General features: G+C 67.5%; 9 protein-coding genes across 9 annotated transcripts in view; 5 read left to right on the top strand and 4 right to left on the bottom strand.

The window, feature by feature from the left end:
• The window catches only part of PFL1_01853 (uncharacterized protein), a gene marked incomplete at both ends in the record, with an annotated part of 2,331 nt that extends 1,790 nt beyond the window's left edge, over window positions 1-541 (top strand). Inside the window, 2 exons of the mRNA XM_007879365.1 lie at window positions 19-310; window positions 447-541. Coding sequence (XP_007877556.1) covers window positions 19-310; window positions 447-541 — 387 coding nt within the window. The remainder of the gene's footprint in view (window positions 1-18; window positions 311-446) is intronic.
• A 1,033-nt stretch (window positions 542-1,574) lies between these two features.
• PFL1_01854 (uncharacterized protein) lies at window positions 1,575-2,753 on the top strand (the record flags this gene model as incomplete). Its single annotated transcript, XM_007879366.1, has 1 exon — window positions 1,575-2,753. The coding sequence occupies one exon, from the start codon at window positions 1,575-1,577 to the stop codon at window positions 2,751-2,753; it is 1,179 nt and encodes a 392-aa protein (XP_007877557.1).
• Window positions 2,754-2,967: 214 nt separating this feature from the next.
• Window positions 2,968-3,714, bottom strand: PFL1_01855 (uncharacterized protein; the record flags this gene model as incomplete). The annotated part of the gene is made up of 1 exon (XM_007879367.1): window positions 2,968-3,714. The coding sequence occupies one exon, from the start codon at window positions 3,712-3,714 to the stop codon at window positions 2,968-2,970; it is 747 nt and encodes a 248-aa protein (XP_007877558.1).
• Window positions 3,715-4,785: 1,071 nt separating this feature from the next.
• Window positions 4,786-5,622, top strand: PFL1_01856 (uncharacterized protein; the record flags this gene model as incomplete). The annotated part of the gene is made up of 2 exons (XM_007879368.1): window positions 4,786-5,194; window positions 5,300-5,622. 2 exons carry the CDS (start codon window positions 4,786-4,788, stop codon window positions 5,620-5,622), a joined length of 732 nt encoding a protein of 243 aa, XP_007877559.1.
• A 260-nt stretch (window positions 5,623-5,882) lies between these two features.
• On the bottom strand, window positions 5,883-7,670 carry PFL1_01857 (uncharacterized protein; the record flags this gene model as incomplete). Its single annotated transcript, XM_007879369.1, has 1 exon — window positions 5,883-7,670. The coding sequence occupies one exon, from the start codon at window positions 7,668-7,670 to the stop codon at window positions 5,883-5,885; it is 1,788 nt and encodes a 595-aa protein (XP_007877560.1).
• Window positions 7,671-11,880: 4,210 nt separating this feature from the next.
• Window positions 11,881-16,926, top strand: PFL1_01858 (uncharacterized protein; the record flags this gene model as incomplete). Its single annotated transcript, XM_007879370.1, has 1 exon — window positions 11,881-16,926. One exon carries the CDS (start codon window positions 11,881-11,883, stop codon window positions 16,924-16,926), a length of 5,046 nt encoding a protein of 1,681 aa, XP_007877561.1.
• An 892-nt stretch (window positions 16,927-17,818) lies between these two features.
• PFL1_01859 (uncharacterized protein) lies at window positions 17,819-19,935 on the top strand (the record flags this gene model as incomplete). Its single annotated transcript, XM_007879371.1, has 3 exons — window positions 17,819-17,842; window positions 17,923-18,489; window positions 18,631-19,935. 3 exons carry the CDS (start codon window positions 17,819-17,821, stop codon window positions 19,933-19,935), a joined length of 1,896 nt encoding a protein of 631 aa, XP_007877562.1.
• An 88-nt stretch (window positions 19,936-20,023) lies between these two features.
• PFL1_01860 (uncharacterized protein) lies at window positions 20,024-24,061 on the bottom strand (the record flags this gene model as incomplete). The annotated part of the gene is made up of 2 exons (XM_007879372.1): window positions 20,024-21,803; window positions 21,927-24,061. The coding sequence occupies 2 exons, from the start codon at window positions 24,059-24,061 to the stop codon at window positions 20,024-20,026; spliced, it is 3,915 nt and encodes a 1,304-aa protein (XP_007877563.1).
• A 1,202-nt stretch (window positions 24,062-25,263) lies between these two features.
• PFL1_01861 (uncharacterized protein) lies at window positions 25,264-25,725 on the bottom strand (the record flags this gene model as incomplete). Its single annotated transcript, XM_007879373.1, has 1 exon — window positions 25,264-25,725. One exon carries the CDS (start codon window positions 25,723-25,725, stop codon window positions 25,264-25,266), a length of 462 nt encoding a protein of 153 aa, XP_007877564.1.
• Window positions 25,726-26,140: the final 415 nt, after the last annotated feature.

Raw genomic sequence — 26,140 nt, forward strand, 5'->3', positions numbered from 1 at the left:
GTCGACGCCTCTGCGCAGCCGGCGGGCGGCGACGTGCCGGCGCAGGAGCCGGCGCCCATCTTTTCCTCGCCGCGGGGCGACTCGTTTACGGCGCTGACGGCGGCACCGGTGGTGCAGGCGCAGCGCGAGTGGGCCAAGGCGCTGGGCCAGATTCTGTCTACGCGGTGCGCGCTGGTGGCGACGGGCTTTTCGCCGGCCGACGTGGAGCGCGACGTGCTGGCGTTTGAGAGCGTCGAGGGGGTGCGGGGCGAGTTTGACTGGCTTATTACGCCCGGCGAGAATGTGTTTGCCAGCCAGCAGTGGGCCGTCGGTGAGTGTGGCTGCGCTGCGGTCCGTGCTGCCCTGCCCCAGGCGATGGACAGCTGGGCTGACGTCTCGATCCCTTTCTTCCCCTTCGTTGTTCCCCCTCCGGCCCCCGGTCCCCGCGCCCGTGCCCCGCTCTGCAGCCGATTTCGACCCGCGCGTGGCGGTCAAGGCCAACTGGGGCCTGTGGGCGGTGAGGGGCAAGCGGTACGACATCCAGGGCCCGACGGGGCAGTAGCCGCAGCAGTGGGTCGGAAGAGAAGAGAGGGTGTGTCGCTGCCAGGTCGCGGTGCCCCGAGGACGTTGGTTGGAGTCGATCTCGAGCGAGACTTTGAAGAGATATGCAGCTCAACACTTGCCCTACCTTGGGCGCTTGGCTCGGTTGGTTGGTTTGGCACGTGGCTACGAGTGCGAGGCGGGCGGAGCGGTGCAGAGGCCCGGCGAGGACGGCGAGGGGGAGCGCAGGTAGCCTCGACTGGCGCTGTTTGTCGAGCGAGGCAGAGGCGAGAGGGGTGGCATGCCTGCTCGCCTGCTCGCTCGCTCGCTCGTCGAGGTGGATGGTGTAGGTTTTGTATGCGAAGCGGTACGTACGATTGAAGCTCGCGGGGTCGCGGGCGGACTCAGGCTGCGCTCCTCTGCTCTTTGCGTCACACGACACCGCGACCGCGACCGACCGACGTGTGGAGGGGCAGGGGCACGGGCGGGGGCAGGGGCACGGGCCATGGTGCGGCGTTAGTAGACACCTCGCTCGCCTGCCCGCCCTCGGCCGCGTCGGTGGCTCTCCCGCCGTACCGTACCGTACCGTACCTCTCGCCCATTGCATCTGATCCATGGCGGCCTTGGCCTGTCGTTGCTCTCTTAGCCTACCAGCCTGGGACACTAGCTAGGCAACTACTCTGGGAGTTTGGTGCACCTCGACCAGGTCACGGGCCGGCCGGTTGCCGCCTTAGCTTGCTTGCTACGACGAGGTTGCGATCCTCATTTCGCTTGGCATCTGACGCTGCTGCCGCTGCTGCTGCTGCTGCCCTCTTGTGCAATCCCATGACCGTCTGGCCTGTTCTTCGTTTCAGGACGGCTTGGCCTGGCCGTGGTCTGTGCCCGCTCTGGACAAGGCATCGAGGGGGTATAAAGAAGGTGGATTGCGCTGCCCTCATCCACCTCCCAGACCCCATCGCACCCTCTTCCGCACCGGCACCCGCACCCGCATCATCCCTTCGAGCCCTCTTTCCCCCCATAACCTTGGCTTTCTTCCATCCCTCTGTGCCAGCGCCATGTCCTCCAACGCGACGGCGACCACCACGCCTGCCTCGACGACGATGCAGGCGCTCGTGTACAAGGGCCCGTTTAGCGTCTCGATCGAGTCGGTCCCCGCGCCGCGGATCGAGCACCCCTCCGACGCCGTGGTGCGCATCACGAGCAGCGCCATCTGCGGCTCGGACCTGCACATGTACGAGGGACGCACTGCCGCCGAGCCGGGCCTGCGATTCGGCCACGAGAACATGGGCATCGTCGAGTCGGTCGGCGACGCCGTGAGCGTGGTCAAGGTGGGCGACCGCGTCGTGATGCCCTTCAACGTCGCCTGCGGCTCCTGCGCCAACTGCCAGTCGGCCAAGACGGCCTTCTGCACCCAGGTCAACCATGGCTTCGCCGGCGGCGCCTACGGCTACGTCGCCATGGGACCCTACCCGGGCGGACAGGCCGAGCGGATCCGCGTGCCGTTTGCCGATTTCAACTGCCTCGTCCTCCCGCCGGGCACCGACAACGAGGCCGACTTTATCCTCCTCGCCGACGTATTCCCCACGGGCTACCACGGCTGCAAGCTAAGCGGCCTGCAGCCGGGCGAGAGCATCGTCGTCTTCGGCTGCGGGCCCGTCGGCATCATGGCGGGCTACTCGGCCCGCCTCCTCGGCGCCGCCGAAATCTACATGGTCGACCGCGTCCCCGAACGCCTCGCCCTCGCGCGCAACTTTGGCGCCGTCGCCATCGACTTTTCAAAGGGCGATGCCGTGCGCCAGATCCTCGACCTGCGCCGTGGGCGCGAGGTGGACCGCGGCGTCGATGCCGTCGGATACCAGGCCGTGACGCACGACGGAAAGACGGAACAGCCAAACGTCGTCCTCAACGCCCTCGTCGACCTCGTACGCCCCTGCGGCGGCCTCGGCATCCCGGGCCTCTACGTCCCCAGCGACCCGGGCGCTCCCGACGACGACGCCCGCCTCGGCGTCATCAAGTTCCCCTTTGGCCGCTTCTTTGAAAAGGGACTCAGCCTCGGCTGCGGTCAGGCAAACGTCAAGAGCTACAACCGCCAGCTGCGCGACCTCATCGTCGCCGGCGTCGCCAGGCCCTCGTTTATCATCAGCAACGAGGTCAGCCTGAGCGAGGCCCCCGACGCCTACGACAAGTTCCAGAAGCGCATCGACGGGTATTCCAAGGTCATCCTCCATCCCTGAGCAGGCGGCGGGTTGCGGGCTGCGGGCGGCGGCGTCGGCGGCGGCGGCGACAGTGGGCTTGGCTGGCACAAAGGCAATCGCATTCCTGCTCCTTTCTGGTCGTCTCAGTCGCTCTCCATCTCAGCCTTTTTCTTCTTTCCATCTCTCTGCGCGTGGCGGAGGGAAAGGGGGCTACTGCGGCAGCGACGACGAGACATGCGCGCCTCTGCGGGGGCTACTTGTCGGCGGCGTGGGGCAGCGCGAGGTTGTCGCCGACCCACTTCCACAGCGGCTCGAGCGATCCGCCGTGTGCGGCCTTGAGGGCGGCGTCCATGGTCTGCCTGCCGCGGGCAAAGGCGACCCATCCGAGGAAGGCGGCGACGCAGATGTCGGTGTAGCTGAGCGAGGTTCCGTTGAGGAAGGGGGCGGAGCCGTCGTAGAGGCTGGCGAAGGGTTCGACGACGCGGACGACGTCGGCGACGGGGTCGTTTGCGGACTGGTCGTCGCGGTAGGCCTGGAGCGTCTTGGGGAACCAGGCGTTGCGGGTGTCGTAAAAGTACTGCCTGCCGCGGTCGTCGAGGAGCTCGGGGACGTAGGGGAGGATGTTGACGTAGTGGTCGTCAAACGTGAGGCTGGAGAGGGCGGGCACGAAGGCGTCGTCGTGGCGCTTCCAGTCCCAGAATGCGTCGTCGCCGTGTCCGAGGGCCTGGAGCCTCTTTGCGATGTCGACCGAGTCGTTGACCACCTCGCCCGACTTGGGCAGGACGAGGGTGGGGAGCGTGTAGCGCAGCCGCGCGCCCTCGGGCCGCTGCGGGGCGCCGAGCGAGGCCGAGACGCTGGCGACGTCGGCCATGCAGACGGGCCTGCGGACGTAGGGCAGCGAGAGGTGGACCAGGGTATAGTAGGTGCGCAGCGTGGCGGGCGACCAGCTCGTGTGGTCGGCGCTGTCAATGTCGTAGAAGGTGAAGACGTCGGTGGTCATGGTGAGGATAGTGGAGGGGCGACGGCGAGGGGGTCCAGAGGGGGGCGATGCGGTGGTGTTGATGGTGGACGGAAAGGAACGTTGCACCGCGCTGTTGGGTCCCGGCTTGACCAGTGCAAAGGCCTCGCGTCGAGGCCGAGGCGGGCCAAAAAGGCCGCGCAAGCGTTGGCGAGGCCGAGGGCAGCGGGTGGGCACTCAGCAGCATGCGATCAGGATGGACCGTCAGGTGAGGCCAGCGCAGGGCAAAGCAGGCCAGCGCTGATCTCGCTACGACCGACTGGTGCCGGTGCCCGCGCTCTGTGCCTAAACTCCGCGATGCGATGCGATGCGATGCCAGGCTATGCCAGACCAGACGGACGAGGGCATGCCGAACCAACGTGGAGGAGCTGCGTCGAGGGAGCATGGGCGTGCGTCTGTGCATCTGTGCATGTGCGGACGCCTACATACCCGGCGGAGATCGACGACGACGGCGGCGGCGGCGGCGGCGAAGTCGAGCTAGAAGTAGTACTGTAGCGTAGCCTATGGAGAGCGCAAATGGCCTCTTCCTCTGCCTCTGCCTCGGAGGTCGGACGAGTCCAGCTGGCGGCAGGGACCGGCATCCTTGCGGGCGTGAAGCGGCCAGCGCCGAGACGAACTGGATCGGAATCTCGAATCGGACCAAGGGCTGTCCAGTTGGGCCCACGTACCAGGCCAGGCCAGGCCGCTGCGCGCCGTCCCCAGAGTTTCGGGGGCAGGCCAGATGAGAGATTGAGGTGAGGCAATTTCGCCGCTCGACGACCACCGGCCGCACCGGGCTGGGGCCAAATTCGCGCAACCCAAGCAACGGATAGAGGCACGGCGAAATTGACGCAGCCCCACAGGCTCCCGTCCCGACACGGGGTGCGTCTTCTTCCGACCCGGCACTAGTCTGAGAGGCTTTGCCAACCATGTCGATCCAGAGAGAGGCTATAAAAGGTTGTTGGATCGGATGGGCAGGGCAAGAGGGAGGAGGAGACGACAGCGAGAGGGTATGATTTCCATCAACAGCGACTGCGACTGCCACTGCGACTCGACGACGACCCACCGCCCACCATGCTCAGGTCGACGGCCCATCCAGCGACGCTGCGGCGTCTTGGCGTCGGCGCGCTTTCCCCTCTGCCCGTCCATCTGCTCTCCTTCGGTGCGCAACACGGTATCCGTCGAGCGTCTTCGGTCCCTCCCTCCCCGACACCGACATGCACACCCACACCTACGACGACACGCACGCGCACACGCACACCGACACCGACACCACCGCCGGCGGCAGCAACGACGACGTCACGGTGGGGAGCCACGACGACGTGGCGGTTCTGGAGGTGCCGCACAACGTGGCTCCGGGCGGGTACGAATACGTTCCGCTGCCTCGTAGGCTGCACGCTGGGCGATCTCGGCATGCTCTGGTACCTCCAGCACCGTGGACTCGTCGACACGTGGGGTATGCATGTCTCCATGGGTCTGTCCAGTACGTCTTTGGCCCCCTCCCCCTGTCCCCTCTCCCTGCCGCCGACACCAACCTGACTCAACTGACACCCCACAAGCGACGCCATGCCGTGCGGGCGCCGGACAGTGACGTCCGGGATCGCCACTTCGCTCCTCGTCGAAACCCTGCTCCTCCGATACGGGCCTACCCGCATGCCCCTCGGCCAAGCGGCCAGCACGGCAATGGGCATGAGCCTCATCTCGATGCTCGCCATGGAGTCGGTAGAGACGGCCGTCAACCTACACCTCACCTCGTCCTTGTCCTCGTCCTTGTCCTCGTCTTCGTCGGGCATCGACCTCGCCAGTCCCGCCTTCTGGCTCGCCGCCCTCTTGTCGGCCTCGGCGGGCTTCCTCGCCCCCCTGCCCTATAACTACTGGCGCATCAAGATCTACGGTCGTGCTTGTCATTGAGTTTGAGCCCTCAGCCTCCCCGATCCCCATGCGATGCTCGCGACCGTGCAATGTCATCGCAGGGCGCTTTGCTCGACCTCGCCCCCCCCCCCGGTCCGACTACGACAACGACGCTCCAGGTGTGATATCGATGCCGTCGTTTGCCATTTCGTCTTGTCGCTGCTTCGACTTTGTACATCCGAGGGGGGGCCATCCCTCTCGCTGCGGCGTCCGACGGCCCTCCTCTGGCCTCCCCCTGCCCCTGCCCCTGCCCCTGCCCCTCACATGCGGTACACGCCGTCGCCGCGGTGGTTGCCGTCCCAGGCCGGGTGGTCCTCGCCGCGCTGCTTGCTCCTCCACCGCCCGGCGTTGGCCACGCCCAGGCCGAGGGCGAGGACGTTGCGCGTGTCCTGTGGGCGGATCACGCCGTCGTCCCACAGCCGCGCGCTGGCGTACTCGGGCAGGCTCTGGTGCTCAATTTTGTCGCGCAGCCCCTCCTGCTTGCTCTTGTCGCTGCTCACCGTCGTCATGACCTGGCTCAGCTGCTCGCCCCCCATGACGCCCACGCGCGCGTTGGGCCACATCCACAGGAACCGAGGGCTGTAGGCCCGCCCGCACATGCCGTAGTTGCCCGCCCCAAACGAGCCGCCGACGATGACCGTCAGCTTGGGCACGTCGGCGCACGCCACCGCCCGCACCATCTTGGCGCCGTCCTTGGCGATGCCGCTCCGCTCGGCCTTGGTGCCCACCATGTAGCCCGTCACGTTGACCAGGAACACGAGCGGGATCTGGCGCTGGTTGCACAGCTGGATAAACGACGTCGCCTTCTTGGCGCTCTCGCCAAACAGGATGCCGTTGTTGCCAATGATGCCGACGTCCTGGCCGGCGATGCGCGCAAAGCCCGTCACAATCGTCTTGCCGTAGAGCTTCTTGAACTCGTGGAAGCGCGAGCCGTCGACGATGCGCGAGATGACGTCGCGCATGTCGAACGGCTTGCGCAGGTTCGAGGGAACGATGCCGTGCAGCTCGGCGGCGTCGTAGAGGGGCGCCTCGACCGGGTGCTCGACCGAGGCCGGGCTGCGGCCGCACAGGCCCAGGTTGGCCACCGCCTCGCGCGCCAGCACAATGGCGTGGGCGTCGTCGACGGCCAGGTGGTCGGTGACGCCGGACTCGGTCGAGTGCATCTCTCCGCCGCCGAGCGTCTCGTCGTCGACGACCTCGCCCAGCGCCGCCTTGACGAGCGGCGGGCCGGCGAGGAAGATGGTGCCCTGGTTGCGCACGATGATGGTCTCGTCGGCCATGGCGGGCACGTAGGCGCCGCCGGCGACGCTGATGCCGTGCACGACCGAGATCTGCGGGATGCCGAGCGCCGACATCTGGGCCATGTTGTAAAAGATGCGGCCAAAGTGGTTCTCGTCGGGGAAGACGTCGGCCTGGTGGGGCAGCGCGGCGCCGCCGCTCTCGTTGAGGTAGACGCAGGGCAGGCGGTTCTCCTTGGCAATGGCCTGGGCGCGCAGGTGCTTCTTGACGCTGATGGGGTAGTAGCTGCCGCCCTTTACGGTGGGATCGTTGGCCACCACCATGCACTGGGTGCCCGAGACGTTGCCGATGCCGGCAATGACGCCGGCGGCGGGCACCTCGTCGCTGCCGTACATTTCGTAGGCGGCCAGGGGCGAGATCTCGAGGAAGGGCGAGCCGTGGTCGAGGAGGGCGGCAACGCGATCGCGGGGCAGCATCTTTCCTCGCGAGAGATGGCGGGCGCGCGCCTTTTCCGAGCCGCCGAGCGAGATCTTTGCGTGCTTGGCGTCGAGCTGCTCGACGAGCGAGTCCATGCTGGCCTTGTTGGAGGCGAAGTCTTCGGACGACGTGTCGACGTTGTTGGGCAGGATCGACGAGAGGTGCTGCGGCACCGAGTGGGAGCGGGCGGTAAAGGCGCGCACGCCGGCCGCCGCCGCCGCCAGCCTCGAGGCCGACGAGGAGGAAGAGGCGGCGCCAGACGACGCCGCCGTTGACGACGTCGAGGCCAGCGCGAGGCGGCCCAGGGAAGAAGAGGCAGTGCGGGCGATCATGGCGAGAGATGCGCTCGACGGAGGATGGGGAGAAACGAGGAGCGAGGGCCGCAGGAGGGGGGTCGTGGAGGGAGAGAAGAGAGGAGAGGGACGAGGTGGGAAGAGGAACGAGGGGGGTCAAGCAGGCCAAGCCAGGTTTTTGAGCAGGGCTGCGCTGCCTGTGTCGACGAGCGAAAAGGAGCGGGGATGGCCTTGCAGAGGAAGAAGAAAGCGGGGGGTGTGCGGGGGGATGGGGGAGATGGGGGAGAGGAGGCAAGGCCAGGCCAGGCCTGGACTGGGAGCGACGGCGGGCCGGCTTCATTCGGCTACGCCTCGAGCCGTTAAACGCGAAGGCTTGCCCCGCACTCGCCCGCCCTCGGCCCACCGGCCAAGCACCTCACGCCGGCCGCGCCTGCCTCGCCTCGCTCGGGCCCCTTTTCCCCGCACTTTTGACCCCTCGGCGCGGTCAGGCGATGGGCAGGGGGGGCAGGCTGATCGGGATAATTCACTGATCGGGAGCTAGCGAAAGGAAATCAGAAATCGGCGATGGACGCTTCTCGCGCCGAGTCCGTGCCTGGCCTGGCGTGCCTGGCCTGCTGGTGCCCGTCGAGCACATGCACCCCGACTTGACCGCAGCCGATCGATAAAGATCGACGTCGCGTCCGACGTCCGAGGCCACCCACCGCCGGGCCTGGCATCGCGTGCCTCGCCGAGAGCGGAACCCCAGGCCTGTTTGGTTCGCCGTTCACAGAACCGTCGTCGCCGTGGCCGTGGCCGCTCGTTGGCAGATGCAAAGGCTCACGCTCGCCCTATGAGGCGTCGCGTCGGGCGTCGTCGCTCTCGACGGCCTGTCAGGCCCGGTCCGGCGAGGCACCCGCCGTGGAGCCTGCTGCGAGGAAAAGCTCCGGGGCCCTCGGTGGGTTTGGCGCTCCGCCCTACCTTCCGTTCCTGTCTGCGGCGGTACCGTTGGAGCGCCGCCACACAGGGGTATGCTCAGAGGGTGACGAAGGCGAGCGAAGAGGAGGTGCAGCGAGGCGTGCTGTGCTGTGCCTGCCTCTATCCCTGCTGAGCGTCGCCGGCCTGCTGGCTGGCTGGCCCAAAACAACCACGTACCCGACGCTGCCCCTGCACCGCGACTCGGTGGCTTCGGGATGGATCGGCCTGGGCCGAAAGGGGAAGGAGGGCCGCGCTACCAACCCGCTACCTTTCCCGAGGGCTGGAAGCAAATGCAATCGATCGCCATCATCAACACCGGCCGGCCATACCAACAACGTAACACCCCAGCGAACGTCAACGTGGACCGGAAGGCAGCGCCATCCCCGAATGGCCTAGCTTGGCTTGGCGCTGGGTCGACCACGGCTTGGCCCGGCCCCGGTCTGGCTGCTCCTGCTGGGTCCACCTTTGAGACATGTCGCCGTCGCCCGTTGCTATCTGAGCAAAAAGGGCAGCTAGAGAGTCGACGTGTGTGGCATGCCACGCATGTACGGCGCGGGTGGCTTGCTTGCTGTGTGTCTTCTGTTTCTGTCGGAGTCGGACCGAATCCGCTGGGCACCGAGGGCTCTGGACCGCCGTCAACGTTCCGAACGGAAGCAAGCCCGCTGAGGAGACCGCCATCAGCAGGCAAGGTTCGGCCTGCGGCATGAAAGCGGTCGCCAGTCGACGAGTACTATCGTCGCTGCCCTTGGCTCTCTTCAGCTGGCCAGGCCTCGATGGCACAGATCAAACAGCCCGACGCCATCGTCATGCCAGCCCTATCTCTGCCTGTGCTTGCTTGTCGCAGCGCCGCCGACGGAAGACAAGCAAGCTAAGCAGCAGGCACGGTGGATGGCGTGGCTGCGAGCGACGGGTGTAACAATGGCGCCCGCGTGGCTGGGTGTGCGCGACATGTCGCCGCCGCCGTCGTCGACGTTCCCGAAGGAAGCAGGGCAGGCCAGGTAGGGTTCTGTGGCTTGCCCGTGGTCGGAAGAGGCCTCGGACGTCGTCCCGAAGAAGCAAGCAAGCAAGCTAGCAAAGCAAAGCAAAGCAGCAGCTGCACTTTCATGGAAGCCGATCGCGACGATGTCAGCAGCGACGGCGGCGGCGGCGGCGGCTGCGGCGGCGGCGGGATGGCTAGGCTAGGGGCCGATGACAGGCAGGGAGAGAGACGCCTGATGCGCTGCTGCAAACGTACTGCCAGCATCGGTCGCGGGGTCGACGGCTGACTCTGCGCTCGCCGGGCTGGCTGCCCATCGGTTGTCAGGCGGGCCATGAAGAGCAGGCCTGCCTGGTGGCCGCTCCGGTGGATGCCAGCAGCAGCAAGCAAGCAAGCATCGCAGGACAACCGGGGGCTCTGGCAGCTCGGTCCCGGAGACGGCGTCACCTGTCTGTCCGCCAGGAGAGGGGACAGCATGTCGTCGCCGCTGTCGTCGCTGTCGTCGTCGACGTCGTCGAGGACGAGGAGGAGGAGGACAGAGGCCGGTCTCGCCGCCGTCGACGAGGGCGGCCGTCTTTCACGAGGAGAGGCAGGCAGGCAGGAGGGGGGCCCGACGAGGACAAAGGGCGGGCGGAGTAGTGTGGCCAGCTGCCCCGCCTGCTTTTGCTCGCCTCGCCTGCCATGGAAGCGCTCGGCGTGGGTGCGTGCCTAGCCTAGCCTGGCCTGGCAGGCCAAGCGAGCCTCGCTGCCTGACGCGTGCTGCTGCCTGCTTGACCTCGCTCGCCTGCCTGCCTCTGGGTTGCCTGGCCTGGCCAGCTGCCCAGCCTAGCCGGCCAGCTGCTCACTTTCCCCCTCCTCGTTGCGCGTGCAAGCGATCCAGCCCAGCCTCTGCCCTGGCACCTGGCCCCTCTGCGTGCGCGTGTGTTTCGGCTCTGGCGCGGGCGGTCGGGCGGGTGTTGGTCTCGAAGGTGGGGCCGGGTGTTGGTCCTTCTCTGCCTGCCCGCCTGCCCGTCTGCCTGCCTGCCTGCCTGCCTGCCTGGCCTCCTAGCTGTACGTGCGTGCGTATGCGTGCGTGCCCCTCTTCTCTCTGTCGCTGTGCTGCTTTATGGCTTGCTTGCTTGCTTCTCTGCAGGCATGGGAAGCTGTAGAGGGGGGCAACCATGGCGAAGGCGGAGCTGGGCCGTCATCACCACCACCATCACCACCGCCGCCGCCACTGCCACCCTTCTCCCCAGCGCCGAGCGTCCCTCGTCCGGCCCGGCTCTGCCCCCCCTCTGCTCGACTACGACAATAGCCACCAGGTCGCACAGTCCCCCGCTTTCAGACCGGCCTCGCCATCCTGGATCGGATCCCCTCGACCGCACCCTCTGGCCTCGCCCTCGGCTTGCCTGCCTGACTGCGTGGGTTGTCAGGGCCTTGCCATCGCATCGCATCGCATCGCATCGCACTGCATCGCACCACACCGCATCGCCTTGTTTGCTTGCCTGGCTCATCCCGCCTTGCCTCTGCACCGCTCCCGAGCATCTGACCAGACGGCCCGCTTGCCTACCTTACCCCGCTTCTCGCATCTGCCGGCACCATCACGACTCATCGAGCACCTGCCACGTCGCCGCCATCGCCACCACCACCACCACCACCGTCATCACGGCCATCGCCTTGGTCACCGTCGTCGCCGTCAACCGCATCATCCTCATCGCCGTGTTCGCCTCGCCTCGGACCACCTCAGCCCCAGCATCGATCCCGCTCAAAGCAGAGTGGGCAGCGCAGCACACCCTGGCCTGACGCACCACGCCCTGTCCGCTTCGCCTACCCCTCTGCCACTACCCTACCCCTCATCCTCGGACCGGCACCGTCCCATCCCTATTTGCTTGCCTCGTCAGCGGACTCAGCCTTGAGGAGCCCCACCTTCCGGATCTCGATCCTTTCATTGACCCTCCCTTAGAAGACTGTCGCTCGGACCCCTCGTCTAGCGTCGAGAGCTTCGTCACCCGCCCTTGATCGATCACAATCGTTGACGCCCCAAGTCGACGAGCCCTACTGCAGTGGCCGGAACCAACCAGCCCCGCCGTCGTCCCCACAATCAGTCCCCATCGACACTGACCCGTCCCTGGCTTCCATCGGTCCTCCAGCACGTTGGGTCTTCGCGCTCGCACCGCTGCGGCGCCCCCCACCACCACCTTCCCCAGCGACCCGCGCGCAACATCACAAACGGAGCCCTGGAAACAAACCCGCACTTGATGCTTGCGTAGAAGACGGATCGAAGACCCCTTGTCGTCGCGGCGCGCTTTCTACGTCGCAGATCCACAGCGCGCTCCTGCCATGTTCTCTGGCGCCCCCGACCTGGCCTCCAGGCCGAAGCCGCCAGCCAACCGGAGACCGAGCTCGCAGCTGCGTCGCATCTCGTCCACGTCAAACCAGAGCGGAAAGGACGGCACGGACGGCGATGGAGGTTCCGGCAGCAGACCGACCTCGTCGACCTATCTCGACCCATCTGCCGCCCTCGATCCGAGGCAGGGCAGAGCGGCGCCCCAGCGCCCCGACCGCGGCCATGGCCACGTTGTGGTCCTCGATCGCGACCTCGACCTCGACCTGCCCGATGATCTGACCGCTGCCTTGGAACGCAACGTCCATCGCTGGCCAAAGGGTCGCGTCAGAGTGGCCTCGGCCTGTCACCCATCGGCCGACGCCTCGTACGTCGACGGGGAAGAGGCGCAGAAGCAGGGCCGCATCGCGTCCTACGGCAGCCTCGGCCGCAACACCACAGCCAGACACACGATGCTCCAGGGCGGCGAGGCGTCGGAAGGGGCGGCAGCGGGGCCGGTGCGACCCGGCATCGGCGGCAAGCGGAGGCCCAGCCTGCAGTACATCTTTTCGACGCCCGAGCGCCAGAGGCGTGCGGCTCGCAACGAATGCGCCACCCAAAACACGCCGGACCCGGCCTCGCAGCCAGGCGAAGACGGCCAACCGACAACAATGCGCGGTCCTCGTACCGCCGAACACCGTGACGGCCTGACAATAGCCGATGCGAGAGGAGCAGTAGAGGACGTCTTTGCCGAGGACGACGAGGCCGGGGCTGAGGACGACGAAGATGCAGACGACGATGACGACAGCGACGCCAAGAGCCTTGCCTCGGAGGCGTCGTCGTTTGACCGCGAGTGGGTGGGCAACCTCGGACGCGACGAGCTCGAGGCCATGCTGATGCAGGCCAACCGCATCATCAAGGCGCGCGAAAAGGACCTCGTCATGGCCGCCGCCATCGGAAAGGCGTTGCTGGAGAAGAATATCAGCCTGCGCCAGAAGCACACGGGCATCGCGTCCCGCCTCGCCTCGAGCACCAGCATCTTTGACATGGCCCAGGGGCATGGGCAGGGGCAGACGCAGGCGCAAGGAGCAAACGGCGGCAGTATCGGCGACGGCGTCACAAACGACGCAAGGCTACCGTGCTCGCCTCCGACGACCGACGTCGACCTCACCGCGATGCCAGCTACGGCAGCCAGCGAGGGCGAGACCGCGCCCTCGACGCCAGTCATGACAAGCGACCACAAGGGCGACAGTGCCGCCGACGGCGATGACGACGAGAGGACCCCGGTGGCCTCGGGTAATCCAACGCTCGGCAGGAACGGCACCGCCGACTACTTCGGCCACGCCACGCTCTCGACGCCGTACCGGACCGTGGCCAGCGGTCACAGGCAGCCGCTCGGTGCGATGACGGCGGCGCCTCAGAGGACGGCCGGGGCCGGCCCGACTGAACCGCGCTCGACCCGGCTCGGACTCGGAGGCGACGACGAGAATCTCAAGCCCCGAGTGTCGCGCGACGACGATCCATGGGTCCCGAGCCAGGCCGGCCTCATCGTCTCGAGGCCCGCTTCGCCGACCGGATCGGTCAGCGCATCGCTGTCGTTCCGCGCCAACGACGCGTTCGACGACCGCGGACGTCGCCGGCCCGCACTGAGCCAGGTCCAGGCCGCCGAGGCGCAGCGCCAGCTTGCGCGGCTGAGCGAGCAGAACGAGGCGCTGCTGCAGCAGCTCTCGGAGCTCCAGGAGGAGGCCGAGCGGGCCAAGCGCGACGGCAGCAAGAAGCTGAGCCGGCTCGACAAGGAGATCGGCGGCCTCAAGGCCGAACTCGAGGCCGCCACCCGCCGCAACGTCGAGCTCGAGCAGGGCCGGCGGGCGACCAACTCGGGCGACGACGACGGCGCCGACGATGTCAAGGTGACGCACAGGAGGGGCTGGACGAGGGGCAAGGGCGTCGGCCCCATTTCGCCGCTGCTTCAGGGCACGCTCAACATCGGGCTGCAGGCGTCGCTAACGCCCGTCCGCAGTAACCTGCTCACTCCCGAAGAGATGGGCCTCGCTAAGCCGGCGGGCGCCGCTGCTGCGGCGTCGAGGCGGCGCTACTCTGCATCCGAGTCCAGCGTCGACGGCACCAGCGCGTTTAGCGACGACGCGGCCGGCGGCATCCCGATCTCGGCGTCGGACCTCGAGGAGATGCTCGGCTACCGGCCAGGCAACTCCGAGGGCGAGCAGGCGCTGGTGGCGCGGCTGCTGGCCAAGATCCAGGAGCTGCGCGAGACGAACCGCGCCATGGCCCAGGCCGGATCCGAGATGGACGGCCGGCTGGGACGCGCCATGGAGGAAGGCGAGAGGCTCAAGGATGCCTACGAGGCGGTCGAGATCTCGAGCGTCGCCGCGGATCTGTGGCCCGGTGGCGCGGACGACGCCGAGGCCGACGAGGCATCCAAGACGCCCGGCGAGGCCCCAAGCAACGCAGTCGGTACGCAGGGCCTCATGACGCCGTCGGGCTCTCGTGGCGACCTCGACCTGCTCGCGCTCTCCCCCGGCTCGGCCACGGACCTGAACTCGTCGCCCAGCCGTCGTCGCAGGGCCCCGGGCAATCGATACGCCATCGAGACGCGCAAGACGATCCGGGCCGCACTGCGCCGGGAGCGGCAGCAGGCCAAGCTGTCCGAAGGCGGGCGGGTCGCTGCCTTTGACCCTGCGGCGGGCGGTCTATCGCGGTCGACGACGGCCGACTCGCTGGCAAGCTACTCGCTCGATCTCAGCCAGAGCAGCAGCGCGGCATCGTCGCCGAACTCTCGTAGGATCATCAAAAAGGTGTCCGGCACGTCGATCGGCGTTGGCGCCGCCGCACGGCCCCGCATCCGCATCACGCCGTCGATCGAGGACCTTGGCGCCCGGAGGAAGCCGATCGAGGTCACCATTGCCGGCGACGGCGGGGACGACAAAGGTCGGCAGGCGAGCAGCAAGGACTGGGAGGATCTGCCATCGCCCACACAGGAGCGACCGGGCCTTGGTGGCCACGACGGCTGTCTCAAGCCATCCGATGCGCTCCACTGCGCGCCGCCCTCGGATCGCCTGCTGACTGAGCAGTGGATGCCGCGGCCAAGCGGCGCAGACAACCGCAGTCGCTCCGGTCGGCCTTCGCAGTCGGCCAGGGACATCTCCGACTCCTGCGACAGCCGCGCCGCCAGTCCGAGCCCGGCCGACCGGGTTCTGCGCACCGGCGCAGGCCACAGCGACGAACTGCCGGTGACGCCGGAGCGACCGGCTCGGCTGACGCACAGCAGCTACAGCTTCTCGTCGCTTGCGTCGATGAGCCGTTCCTCGAGCATCAACAACGTCAACGACCTCGACTGGGCGCAACGGCGCACGCTCGGCAGCGAGCTCGGCAGCATCTTTGGCGGCGACGATCGCAAGAACGACTTCAACGGCGAAGGCGACGACTCGGCGCCGACGATGCGGGCGGGCGGTGAAATAGACGCCGTCGAAGGTCCTCTGAGGCTGTCGGACCTCGACGACGGCGGCAGCGGCCAGACGCTCATGCAGGCGGTCTCGCCCGCCCAGCTGATCCGGTACAAGAGGAGCGACCGGCCAACGGCGAGCTTTGGCCGGCTGGTGCCCGAGGACGACGCCGACGAGGACCAGGAGGACATCGAGTGCGTGCTGCAGCACATGGACGCGGTGCTGCGCGTCGAGCCGCCGTCGCCGCAAGACGAGCGCGACTCGTCGCTCATTGCCGTATTCGCCGAGTCCAACGATGGCGAGTGGCGCGCCGGCGACGACATCGTCGAGAGGGCGGGTCTTAAGGATCTCGAGCAGCCGCGCGGTGACCAGTACGACCTCATCTGCGCCGCCGTCGGAGACCAGCCGGTCCAGTGGGCCGACGACGATGACTACGGCCGGCCGATCACCGAGACCGAGGCCCGGAGGATCGGCCTGCTGCAGCTGCCCTCGGCTGGCGTCGGCGGCCGCGGGCAAAAGACGCTGCCGAGGAAGTCGAGGAGTAGCGTGCTGCTCGGGTACGCCTGGGCCGCCGGACGCAAGCTGACGGCGGGCGCCGGAGGGACCAGTCGGGACGGCAAGGGGCCGCAGGTGCAGCGCACTTCGAAGCTGGGCACGGCGCGCCAGCTCGAGTCCGAGGAGCAGGTGCTGGAACGCCGCAAGCTCGAGGAGCTGCTGCGCCGGCGTCGCATCGAGGTGCTGCGCAGCCGCGGCTACGACGCCGACGACGGCAATGACTCGGACGGCCGTGCGCTCGAGGCCGAGGTCAATGCACGCGTGCTGGCCATCTCGCCGGCGCGTCACCGCCTTCGGGCAGAAAAGGCGCGCGCGTCGAGGGCTCCATACCTGGGCACTGGCCGCAAGCTCGACTTTGGACAGCTCGACGAAGGTGACGACAGCAGGGCAGGGACGGCCGCCGTGCGCAGGAGCAAGGCTAGGGCGAAGAGCAAGGGCAAGGGCAAGGCGCGGCTCATCGACCCCGGCCTCGACGACGACGACGGCAACGACGTCGACGATGGCAACTTCAACCGACAAGACGGGCTTGCCGTTGCCCGCATGCGGAAGCTCGGCGGTCTCGGCACAGACGGCCGCGTCGAACGGCTCGACGAGACGACGCGCGACTGGGTGCGCGCCACGTCGTTGGCCGCCGGGTCTAGGTCTCGCCGCGGTACCCTCGGGTCGGACGACGACGCCGGCGAGGGCGTGGGCAGGCGACGCGGACAGCGTCCTGACGACGACGACGAGGCTGGGTCTTCGACGTCGTCGGAGTTTGAGCTGCTCGAGGCGCCCGTCGAGGGGCGGCGGGGCGCGCGGCGGGTCAAGCGGCAGGGCGACGAAGGGACCGACTACTTTCCCATTTCGCTGCGGGCGCGGTACCAGCCCGAGATGGTCAAGCAGCGCGTCAAGATTGCGTCCAACGAGGCCTACTTCTGGATCAGCACCTGGATCACGTTTACCACGGTCATTGTGTTCGCCTTCGTGGTGGCGGTGCGGCGCGGGCCGGGACCGGTGCTGGGCACGAGCGGCAGCACGGGTACGCGGGCCTCGAGGCGGGCCGCCTAGCCACCGCTCCGTCTACGAGGTCGTGGATCCGGCAGCGACATCGTGTACGGGGCCGTAACGCAGGGTTTCGGGGCCTTTGCTCGTCGCCTGTTCAACCAGCCAGCCAGCCAGCAAGCGAGCAAGCAAACAATCCAAGCAGCTAAGCAAACCAACAACCTACCGACCCACCATACCCATGTTTCCTAGCCTCTACCATCGACGCTTTTCCATTGGCCACTCATCGACCGGTTCGCTCATGACGTTCCAACCCAAAGAAAAAGGAGCCGCCCGCGGTTCCATTACGATTGATACTCTTCTTTTCCTGTTTATGACCTTGACCGCCAACACCAGCACCATACCAGCGTCACCGCACGCAGCACAGCATGTCAATGTCGCCCTCGCTCTCCGCGGCCGTTGTTGTTCTTTTCTACTTGTTCTCTCTCCGCCGCTTTCTCCGCCATGTCACGGTCCTTGTCTGTACATATGGCTTGAAAAGAGAAAAAGGAAGTCAGTGTTGATAGAGGATGGATGGGAGGGGAGCCAGTCGAGCGAGGCGGCGCGGGCTGGGCTGGGCTGGTGGAGGCGCGGGGGTGTCGGTGCGCGCGTGCGGCCGGGCTTGGCTTGGCTTGCCCGGCCAGGAACGAGCTCAGGCCATGCAGCCAGGCCTGGCCTGCCGAGCCGAGCCGAGCCAAGCCAAGCTCGCTCGGGCCAAGCTCCGTACGCACATACCCTTTCCCGCCCATTCAACCACCACCACCACCATCGCCACCTGCCTTGCCCACCACTGCCAACCCTAGCCTCTTAGCCTCCGTCTCTGTACGACGCCGCCAAAAAATGGCTACGATACCCATCTACGGCCCACGGCACATGACGGTACACCGCCGTCCATCGACGGAGCGGCTACCGGCCCACCATGTCGTCGTGCGGGCCCCCGCGGGTGGACTGACGTCTTACCTCCAACCGCATTGGAATGCCGTACCGCTCCCATCTCGTCGTGTCGAATCGGAAACGGATCAGAGCTACAACGCCGACGACGACAATTACGACAACGACTACGACTTTGACGACGACGAGGCGGGTGTGGGAGGAATGGGGGGGATAGGTTGCGGGCCCTTTGGCAACGTCGTCAGAGGTGCACCGGCCCTCGCTGACGGCGGCTCGGATCTGGGCGCGGAAACGGGTGCAAGTTCGACCTGGGTACGCACGGGGTTCCGCAACCCGTGGCCCAGCGCCGTCAAGCCCACCCTGGCACAGGTCTGGGCCGGCCTCGAGTGGGGCGAGGATCGAGATCCCTGCATCCCCCTCGCCGTCGAGGCTGCACGCACACTCGTCGATCGTACCCCCGCCCCCGCTTCAGCGGATCTCGATGCAAAGTACCGTGACGACAACGAGGGCAACGACGAGGACGAGGACGGAGAGATTGAAGATACGCTTTTCAATCAACAACACCTCGGCGCGGCGGGCATCGACGACCAAACGGCAAGACGGACGGCCGACACATTGCTGCGCCGCGTGGCGCCCGACTTTACCATTCCGGACGGCGTCAGGTCCAAAACGACGTGGCTCGGCCACGCTTCCGTCCTGGTCCAACTCACGCCACCACCACCACCTCGTCCTCGCCGCTCCACCTCGTCATCCGCCTCGAAACCTGCCGATCAAGGCGCGGCCTCCCTCGATCCGGCCCCGCAGCAACAACAACAACGACGACGACGACGACGACGACAGCGACCGATCCGGATCCTGATTGATCCCATCTTTTCCACGCGCTGCTCCCCGACCCAGGTCGCGGGGCCCTACCGCTCCTACGCGGCGCCGTGTGCGGTGCAGGACCTGCCGCCCATCGACGTCGTCCTCATCTCGCACAACCACTACGACCACCTCGACCTGTCGACCGTCGCCGAGCTCTGGCGCCGCAACCGCGCCTCGCTCCGCTTCGTCGTCCCCCTCGGCAATCGGCAGTGGTTCCTCGCCCCCGACCAGAGTGGTGGGTTCGGCGTGGATCCGGATAGGGTCGTTGAGCTCGATTGGTGGGAGTCGATCTGTTTGCGGTTTGCCGGCGGGGAAGGGGTCGGGGATGAGGAGGACGGGGAGGGGGAGGCAGATGAGGAGGGCGAGGGCGAGGAAGAGGAAGAGGGCCAGGGCCAGGTCGAGATTACGTGCACGCCCGCCCAGCATGGATCGGGTCGAGTCGGCCTGGACGCAAACGTCTCGCTCTGGTCGTCGTGGTACATTTCCTCGTCGTCGTCGTCGCCACCATTGATCGCCGACCAGTCAAGCCCGGACGGGAACGGCAAAGGGGCCATCGGATCGCACCGCATCTTTTTCGCAGGCGACACCGGGTTTCAGATGCACACTTCGCCCCACTACCCTCCTTGCCCCTCTCCCTCTCCCTCGTCGGCGCACACCATCGACATCGACATTGACGAGGCGGAACGGGAGCAGGAGCGGGAGGGGGAGGGGGAGGGGGAGGGAGGGGCAGCGACGTGTCCGGCGTTTGACGAGATCCGGACGCGGCTGGGACGGCCGCACGTCTCGCTGCTGCCCGTCAGCGTGGGTGCGACGCTGTCGTTTGTGCGGAGCTACGTGCCCCTCTCTGACCGCTTCAGCCCGCTGCCGCGCATCAAACCCGGCTTGACGGGCGGAAACCACGCTACGCCCTGGGACGCCCTGCGCATCTTTGACATCCTCACCAACCCCCCGAAACGGCAACACCACCAAGAGCACAACGACCAAGGGGACGCAGAGGAGTACGTGGCGGTGGCGATTCACTGGGGTACCTTTGTCTCTGGACCGCTCGAAGTCGTCAAGACCGTCGGTAATACCCTCTGGGCCTGCCAAGCCCAACACGTCCGGCTCCGACTTGGCGACGACGCACTCCTCCACGAACCGCGCTCCAACGACGACGACACCGACGACGACGGGCAGAAGGGCGACGGACCGGCGTCGCCGAATCGATCCCGCCGCCATCGCCACGAGGGCGCCAAGAGGACCTTCCGCATCCTGGATCACGGCGGTAGCGTCTCGCTCTAGCCCGCCCGCCGATTGCTGCCATCCCTCTTGCCTTATCATCATCCTCGGACTTCTACTGATTCAGATTGTTCACAACGCACTCTCGCCCTCACCGGCTCGCCGCGTCGTCTTGGCCAACCTCGCTCTTGGGGCCCTTCTTTTCCGATGCCGCGCCAGCTGGCGCCCCCGACGACGCCGACGACGCAGCGCCGCCCTTTTTCTTGCTGGCCCCCGTTGCCGTACCCGTTCCGCTGCCTGGCCCCGTCCCCGCTGCTGCCGAGGGCGACTTCTTCGCCGCCGCTGCTGCCGTGGTGCCGGCGCTCGAACTGCCGCCCGCCTTGCCCTTCTCGCCCTGCGCCTGCGCCTGCCCGTGCCCCTGCCCTTGCCCCTGCCCATGCCCCTGCCCTTGCCCCTGCCCGTGCCCCTGCGGCTGCGGCTGCGGCGACTGGTGGACCGACTCGATGCCATGCGAGCTCTGCGCAATGGCCTCAATCAGGCCTCCCCACGGCAGCAAGCCCCAGTCGCCGACGCCGCCGGTGCTTCCGGCGCCATTCTGGCCCTGGTCGCCCGACGAGCCCGCCCCCTGCGCCGCCAGGTTGGCAAGCGCATCGGGTCCGAGCGACTGCAGATGCTGCGCATTGAGCGTGCCGTTGGCCGCCGCTGCCTGCAGTGCGCGGAGGTGCGGGTGCGCCACGGGGCGGAACGACGGTGCCGACGACGATGGCGTGGAGCCGCCTCCCTGGCCATTGGGACCGCCGGCGCTTCCGTCGTACGCGTTGACGCTGGCCGGGATATTGATGGATGCGGACCCGCTGACGACGCCGGGCGTGGCGCCCAACACCGCTCCGGACGTCATCGGCGTCTGCGGCGACGACTCCATGGCGGCGGCGGTGCCGCCGAGGCCATTGACGCTGCTCGCCTCGGTGGCGGCGCTGCTGCCGTTCTGCGTCGACCAGAACGTCGACAGGTCAAACACGGACGGGTCGAAGCCGACGCTGCTCTGCATCCCGTCGGTGCCCGTGCCGTAGCCCAGCCCGTTGAGGCCCTCGCTCGACGTTGGGTTGAGCATGCCCAGGCTGTTTTCCAGCCCGCCGAGCTGGTCAAAGATGCTCTGCGCCAGGTCGCCCTGCGTCTCGTTGGACGTGGCCGACGACATGTTGACGCCGCTGAGGCCCATGCCCATGGCGCCGGCTCCCAATGCCAGCCCATTCTGGGCCAGCAGGCCGGTAAAGGGCGGAGGCGTGACGCCCTCGCCGCTGTGGGTCGAGCTGGGACCTGCGGCACCGGTGCCGTTGCCGTTGACGCTGGCCATGCCGGCGGGCAGGGGGGCCGCCGACGGGTTGCCAAAAAACTGCGCAATGTTGAAGGCGCGGGCACCGCCATTGCTGCCGGCATCAAACACCCGGCTCAGCGCTTCGCTGTGCGGGTTGGTCTGGCCTTTGCGGTTGATCCAGTGCTGCAGGCCATTGACCTGATCCTCGCTCGACGGCTGCGATGCTGACCGAGCCGGAGTGCCGTTTCGGCCACCCTTGTCCGTAGACGCCTGGCCGCGTCCAGCAGATGCGCCCGCTGCGTTGCCGCCGCTCGACGCGGCGTTGGCCGAAGCTGCTGCCACCGCTGCCGCCGCCGAATCCGCTGCGTCCTGCTTGGCGGCGCTCTCTCTCCGATCGGCGGCCGCGCCCGAGGTGGCGCACCACGTCGGGTCGCGCGCCTTGGCGCGGAAGAGCTCAATGATCTTGACCTCGCGCTTGGTGCACTGATCCGTGTCGCCGCCGCCGGTGCCGCGGTTGCGATGGTGCTCAATGAATTCGTCGAGGAACGAGAGGAAGTCTTCGGCCTCGGGCCCGTTCGGATTGAGCAAGAGCGCGATGCCGATCATCATGGTGGCGCTGCGGGGAGGTGAGGACGGGAGAGGGGTCGAGATGGGATCGCGATCGCACGCTAAGTCAGCATTCGCACTACCAAGGATCCTGCTGGCACACTTGCCAAGGTCCACGCCGCAGCATACTCACTTGAACAGCCGGTAGAGGCCGCCCATGTGGACCTTTCTGGCGCGGTCCGGCTCCCACTTGACGTCCTTGCGGTATTCGTGGCGCACCATGCGGTCCGTCTTTGCGCTCTCAAAGGCGGCGGCTCGCGAGTGCGAGTACTTTTCGCTGTTGCGCAGCACATACGGCCGGTGCAGGGCGATGCGGACGTAGTGGTACTCGATGTTGAGCAGGTAGCGGTGGAGGGGCAGGTAGGAGCAGACGTCGTCGAAGCTCTTGTCGGTGCCGGTGCAGCTGCCGTCCTCTGCGCGGTCCATGCGGTAGATGTCGGGCAAGTCGCGGCGGAACTTTTCCAGCTCCTCGTCGAGGGCGACGACGTCGGCGTAGCGCCGCGGGCTGGCGAGGTTCTGGAAGTGGTCGACGATCTTGCCCGTGAGGCGCGCCAGCTCGTGTCGGATGGCGACAAAGAGGAAGACGCCCGGCGGCGCGTGCGGCCTCGCCTTGGTGCGCGGGACATAGGGCCGGGCGGCGCGGGGCATCGTGTCGATGTCGACGTCCGAAGGCGGCAGCGTGTCGCAGTGGAACTCCTGGATCGCCTGGGGCCGTCCGAGGAGGATGCTGGTGGTCTTGTCCATGTGGAAGATGAGCGCCCACAGCCTCCTCCTGCGCTCCGTGGTGATGGCGTCGAGGCCGAGCTTGCTGCCGTCGCGGTGGAGGCCGATGGCCTGGGCGGCGCGGATGGCGGTGCCGAGGAGCGACCAGCTCTCTGCGCTCTGCCTCTGGCAGATGAGGAAGCGGGCGGCGAACAGGTGGGCGAGGACGAGGTCGATGTGGTCGACGCGGATCGTCGAGGCGATGTTGATCGTGCGGCGGCAGGCGTGGTAGAGCCGCATGGCGCCCTTTTTGGCCTCGGCCTCGGTGCCCATGCTCTCTGGGAGAGAACGCATCGCCGTCGCCAGGATCGAGAAGAGGAAGGCGAGGAAGGGCACGTGGCGGGCACCGTCGTCGCCGCGCTCCTCCTTTGCGTCGCCCCAGCGGAACTCCATGAGCTCCTCGTACGACTGGCGGAAGGTGCCCTCGTGGATGGGGAGGCGCGTGTGGTTGATGTCGCGGAAGTAGATGTCGAGCAGGCGATCCGTGTCCTGCTTGCTCGGCAGGCAGTTCATCAGCTGCGAGAGGATGTTTTCCGGAGCGCCGCCCTCGTGGATGAGGCGGTGCAGCTTGACCGACGCCGGGAAGCGCGGGAAGTTGGCGCCCAGCTCGAGCCGCTCGCCGTTGATCTCGGTCTCGATGACGCCGCGCGACACCGAGGGCAGCGCCAGCGCGCCGAACCAGCTGTCGCCGTCGCGCGCCAGTCCGCCCTCGAGCGGGTTGCCGCCCTCGTCGTAGCGCCGCCCCGAGCTGGGCCGCTGGTTGGAGCTCGAGTCGATGGTCTCGCCCTTGACGGCGGCGATGGCCTGCGCCTCGGAGTTGTACAGCTCCTCGCGCTCCATGCCCCGCACCGTGTCGGGCCGGATGAGGCGCCGCTTCTTCCTCGGCTTGGGCCGCGGCTGGCCGTCGGCCGTCGTCTGCTGCTCGCCGTCGTTTTCGTCGCCGCTCGATTCCATCTCCTGATACTCGAACCCGCCCTTGCGCGCCTCGCTCAGCTCCTTTGCCAGCTCGGCCTGTGCCACCGCCAGGCCTTCGACGATGTCCTCGAGTCGCTGCACCCGGTCCCGCATGTCGCCGAACTGGTCGCCGTCCTCAAAGGGGCGGCAGCTGTCGCCGAGGCCGCGGTCGATGCATGGCTGGCAGGGCGTCTGCCGGTCGCACTTGTGCTTCCTGCGGTGGCATTCGGCGCAGCTGTAGTGGATCCGCTTGCGCTTGCGCTCGCGCTTGCTGCCGAGCGAGGCGGCTACGGCATCAGCCACGGTGCCTGGACCGCGGGCGCTGAGCGGCTTGGGCGTGATCAGCGTGCCGCTGCTGGTTCGGAGCGGCGTGATCTGGCCCGCGCCGGATGTCGAGGTGGCGGCGGGCGACTGCCGCATTGCGCCGGCGGACGGGGCCGGTCGCAGCGGGTGCCCCGACGACTGGGAGCTGGGCGAGGCCGAGCCCTGGTTGGATCCGGCCGAGGCTGGCTCGGCCGTGCCGTTGGCGTGGGGCGCGTTGCTGGTGGGCATGTTGTCGGCTCAGAAAGGCAGGCAGGCGGGCAGGCGGGAAAATCCCAGCGAAACCTCGCCGTCCGCCGTGGAGGGGTCGCAACCTACCGGATCGGCCGGTCTTGGGAGCTGACAGAGGAGGAGCGAGCCGGAGGAGGGCGCTACAGCTGCGTCGGGCTGATTCCGAGCGCCGGAGTGGTGTATTCGAGGGGCAAATAAAGTCGATCCGGCGCGGGCGACGTCCTCTGCTGGGGCCTGCAATGCTTTCGAAAGTGACCGAGGGTCGGAGCAAGGTCGCGGAGCAGGTTGGAGACGACGATGAGCTCGCGGTGTGGGTAGGATGGCGACTGCGGAGGCGAAGAGGCAGGTGGATGGTGGGTATGGTGGTGGTGGCGGTGGTGGGCGTTGATGGATGTTGAGGAGAAGAAAGGGCCGACTGCGGGTCGGCAGCACCCTCGACGAGGCACGCTGCTCCCGGCGAGGCCGTCCGTGTCTTCTTTTGGTGGGGGGGTTGAGGGCCAGGGTTCGCCCGCCGCGCGACAAAGCGTCACCGTTTGCCTGCCGCCTGGCCACGCCTGGCCCCGCCTCGCTTTTCTTGGCCCGCCCTGACCCTGCCTGGCCAAACCCTGCCACACCATACCGTAGCCGCCGCCGCACTGGCGAAATACCTGTATCTGGCGCGGCAGGGCATCGTGCAACGGCAGCAGCCTAGCGGAGGGGCCCCAGCGATTCTTCTCGCTGGCCTGCCTGGCTGAAGCCGTCACCAGCGTCGGTGCCACCACCACCGTCTCATCGCCGGCCCTGCTGCTGCAGACTAATGCAGCGGGCCCTCGCCATCTCATCGTATCGTCGAGCTGCCATCGGCGCCGGAAGAGTTCCGCCGCGGCTGCGCAGCCTGCCTGGCACCTTTCTCGTCTCTCTCTCTCTCTGAGTCACGGCTTCTTGACCAGGGTGGGGCAGGCCAGGAGTACTAGGCAGGGTCGCGCGCCAACTGGCTCGCCAAGCGCTCGCCAAGGCAAGCGGCCGGGGCCAGCCAGGCAGCTGGGCCGAGAGCCAGAGAGGGAGAGAAAAAAGCAGAGGCAGGCTAGGGGGGGGGGGAAGGCTCGGGTTGCGGACTTAAGCGCGCGCGCACAGAGACAGCGCAGGATGCATCGCTCTCGCCTCGTCACCCTACCGAACCCCTGGGTCTTGCAGGCCAGGTTATGCCCGCCGCGGTCACTCGGTCACTCGGTCACCCGGCGACAAGGACGACGACGACGACGACAGAGAGGCAGGCCGACGTAGAGCGGAGGACGAGATGGAGTACAGCGCAGACGGTGTGCCGTACTTCGGTCTGCCGCCTGACCCAGCGAATGGCGGCGACCCCTCTGCGTGCTGGCGTGAGGTCTGGGACCTGATGGCTGACCGTTCAGAGTCCGACGGCGACGAGCCCCCATCTGCTCGTCACGCACGGGCGACCCGTCGCCTGGCGATATCGTGGTGGCCAACGACGACGACGAGGCAGGCAGACAAGCAGCACGGGGCAGCGCGGGGCAGCCGACAGGCATATAGGCAGAGAAGCTGAGGGGCCCACGGGCAGGCAGCGGCCATGCCGGGTCAGGCTGGAGGCGCGTCCGCAGCCCGGCAGACATCACACGACGTACGAGCAGCTGGCAGGCCGTCCAGGCCAGGCCGGGCCAGGCCATCGAATCGGAGCGCCCCGAAAGCCAAGCCAAAAGCGAGCCCCAATCGGCGGTACCCTACCGATCTCGCGAGGGCGCCTAGCAGACATCCTGGGGCTCTCTCTCGTCCTCGCCACGCCTCGGTCGGTTTTGGCCTGCCTCTCTTCAGCTGCCCAGCGCTAGGCTGGCACATAGCCGTCGCCCTCGCCGTCGCCGTCGCCCGTCGTTGTCGTACGTCGTCGACCTCGATGTCGATCGACCACAGTATCCCTGCCTCCATCTGCGCATCGGCAAAGGCCGCGGAAAAGTAGCCGCCGGGCGACGTTCACCGCGCCCAGCGCTTTAACTGTTGACCTTAAGCTTGAGCAGCGCAGCCCGATCTCAGCGCCCATTTCCCTTCCGGGACTGCCGCACTTCCGCAATTTTCATGCCGATCCAT

Source organism: Pseudozyma flocculosa (genome assembly GCF_000417875.1).
Source record: "Pseudozyma flocculosa PF-1 unplaced genomic scaffold scaffold00005, whole genome shotgun sequence".
NCBI classification, from domain to species: domain Eukaryota; kingdom Fungi; phylum Basidiomycota; class Ustilaginomycetes; order Ustilaginales; family Ustilaginaceae; genus Pseudozyma; species Pseudozyma flocculosa.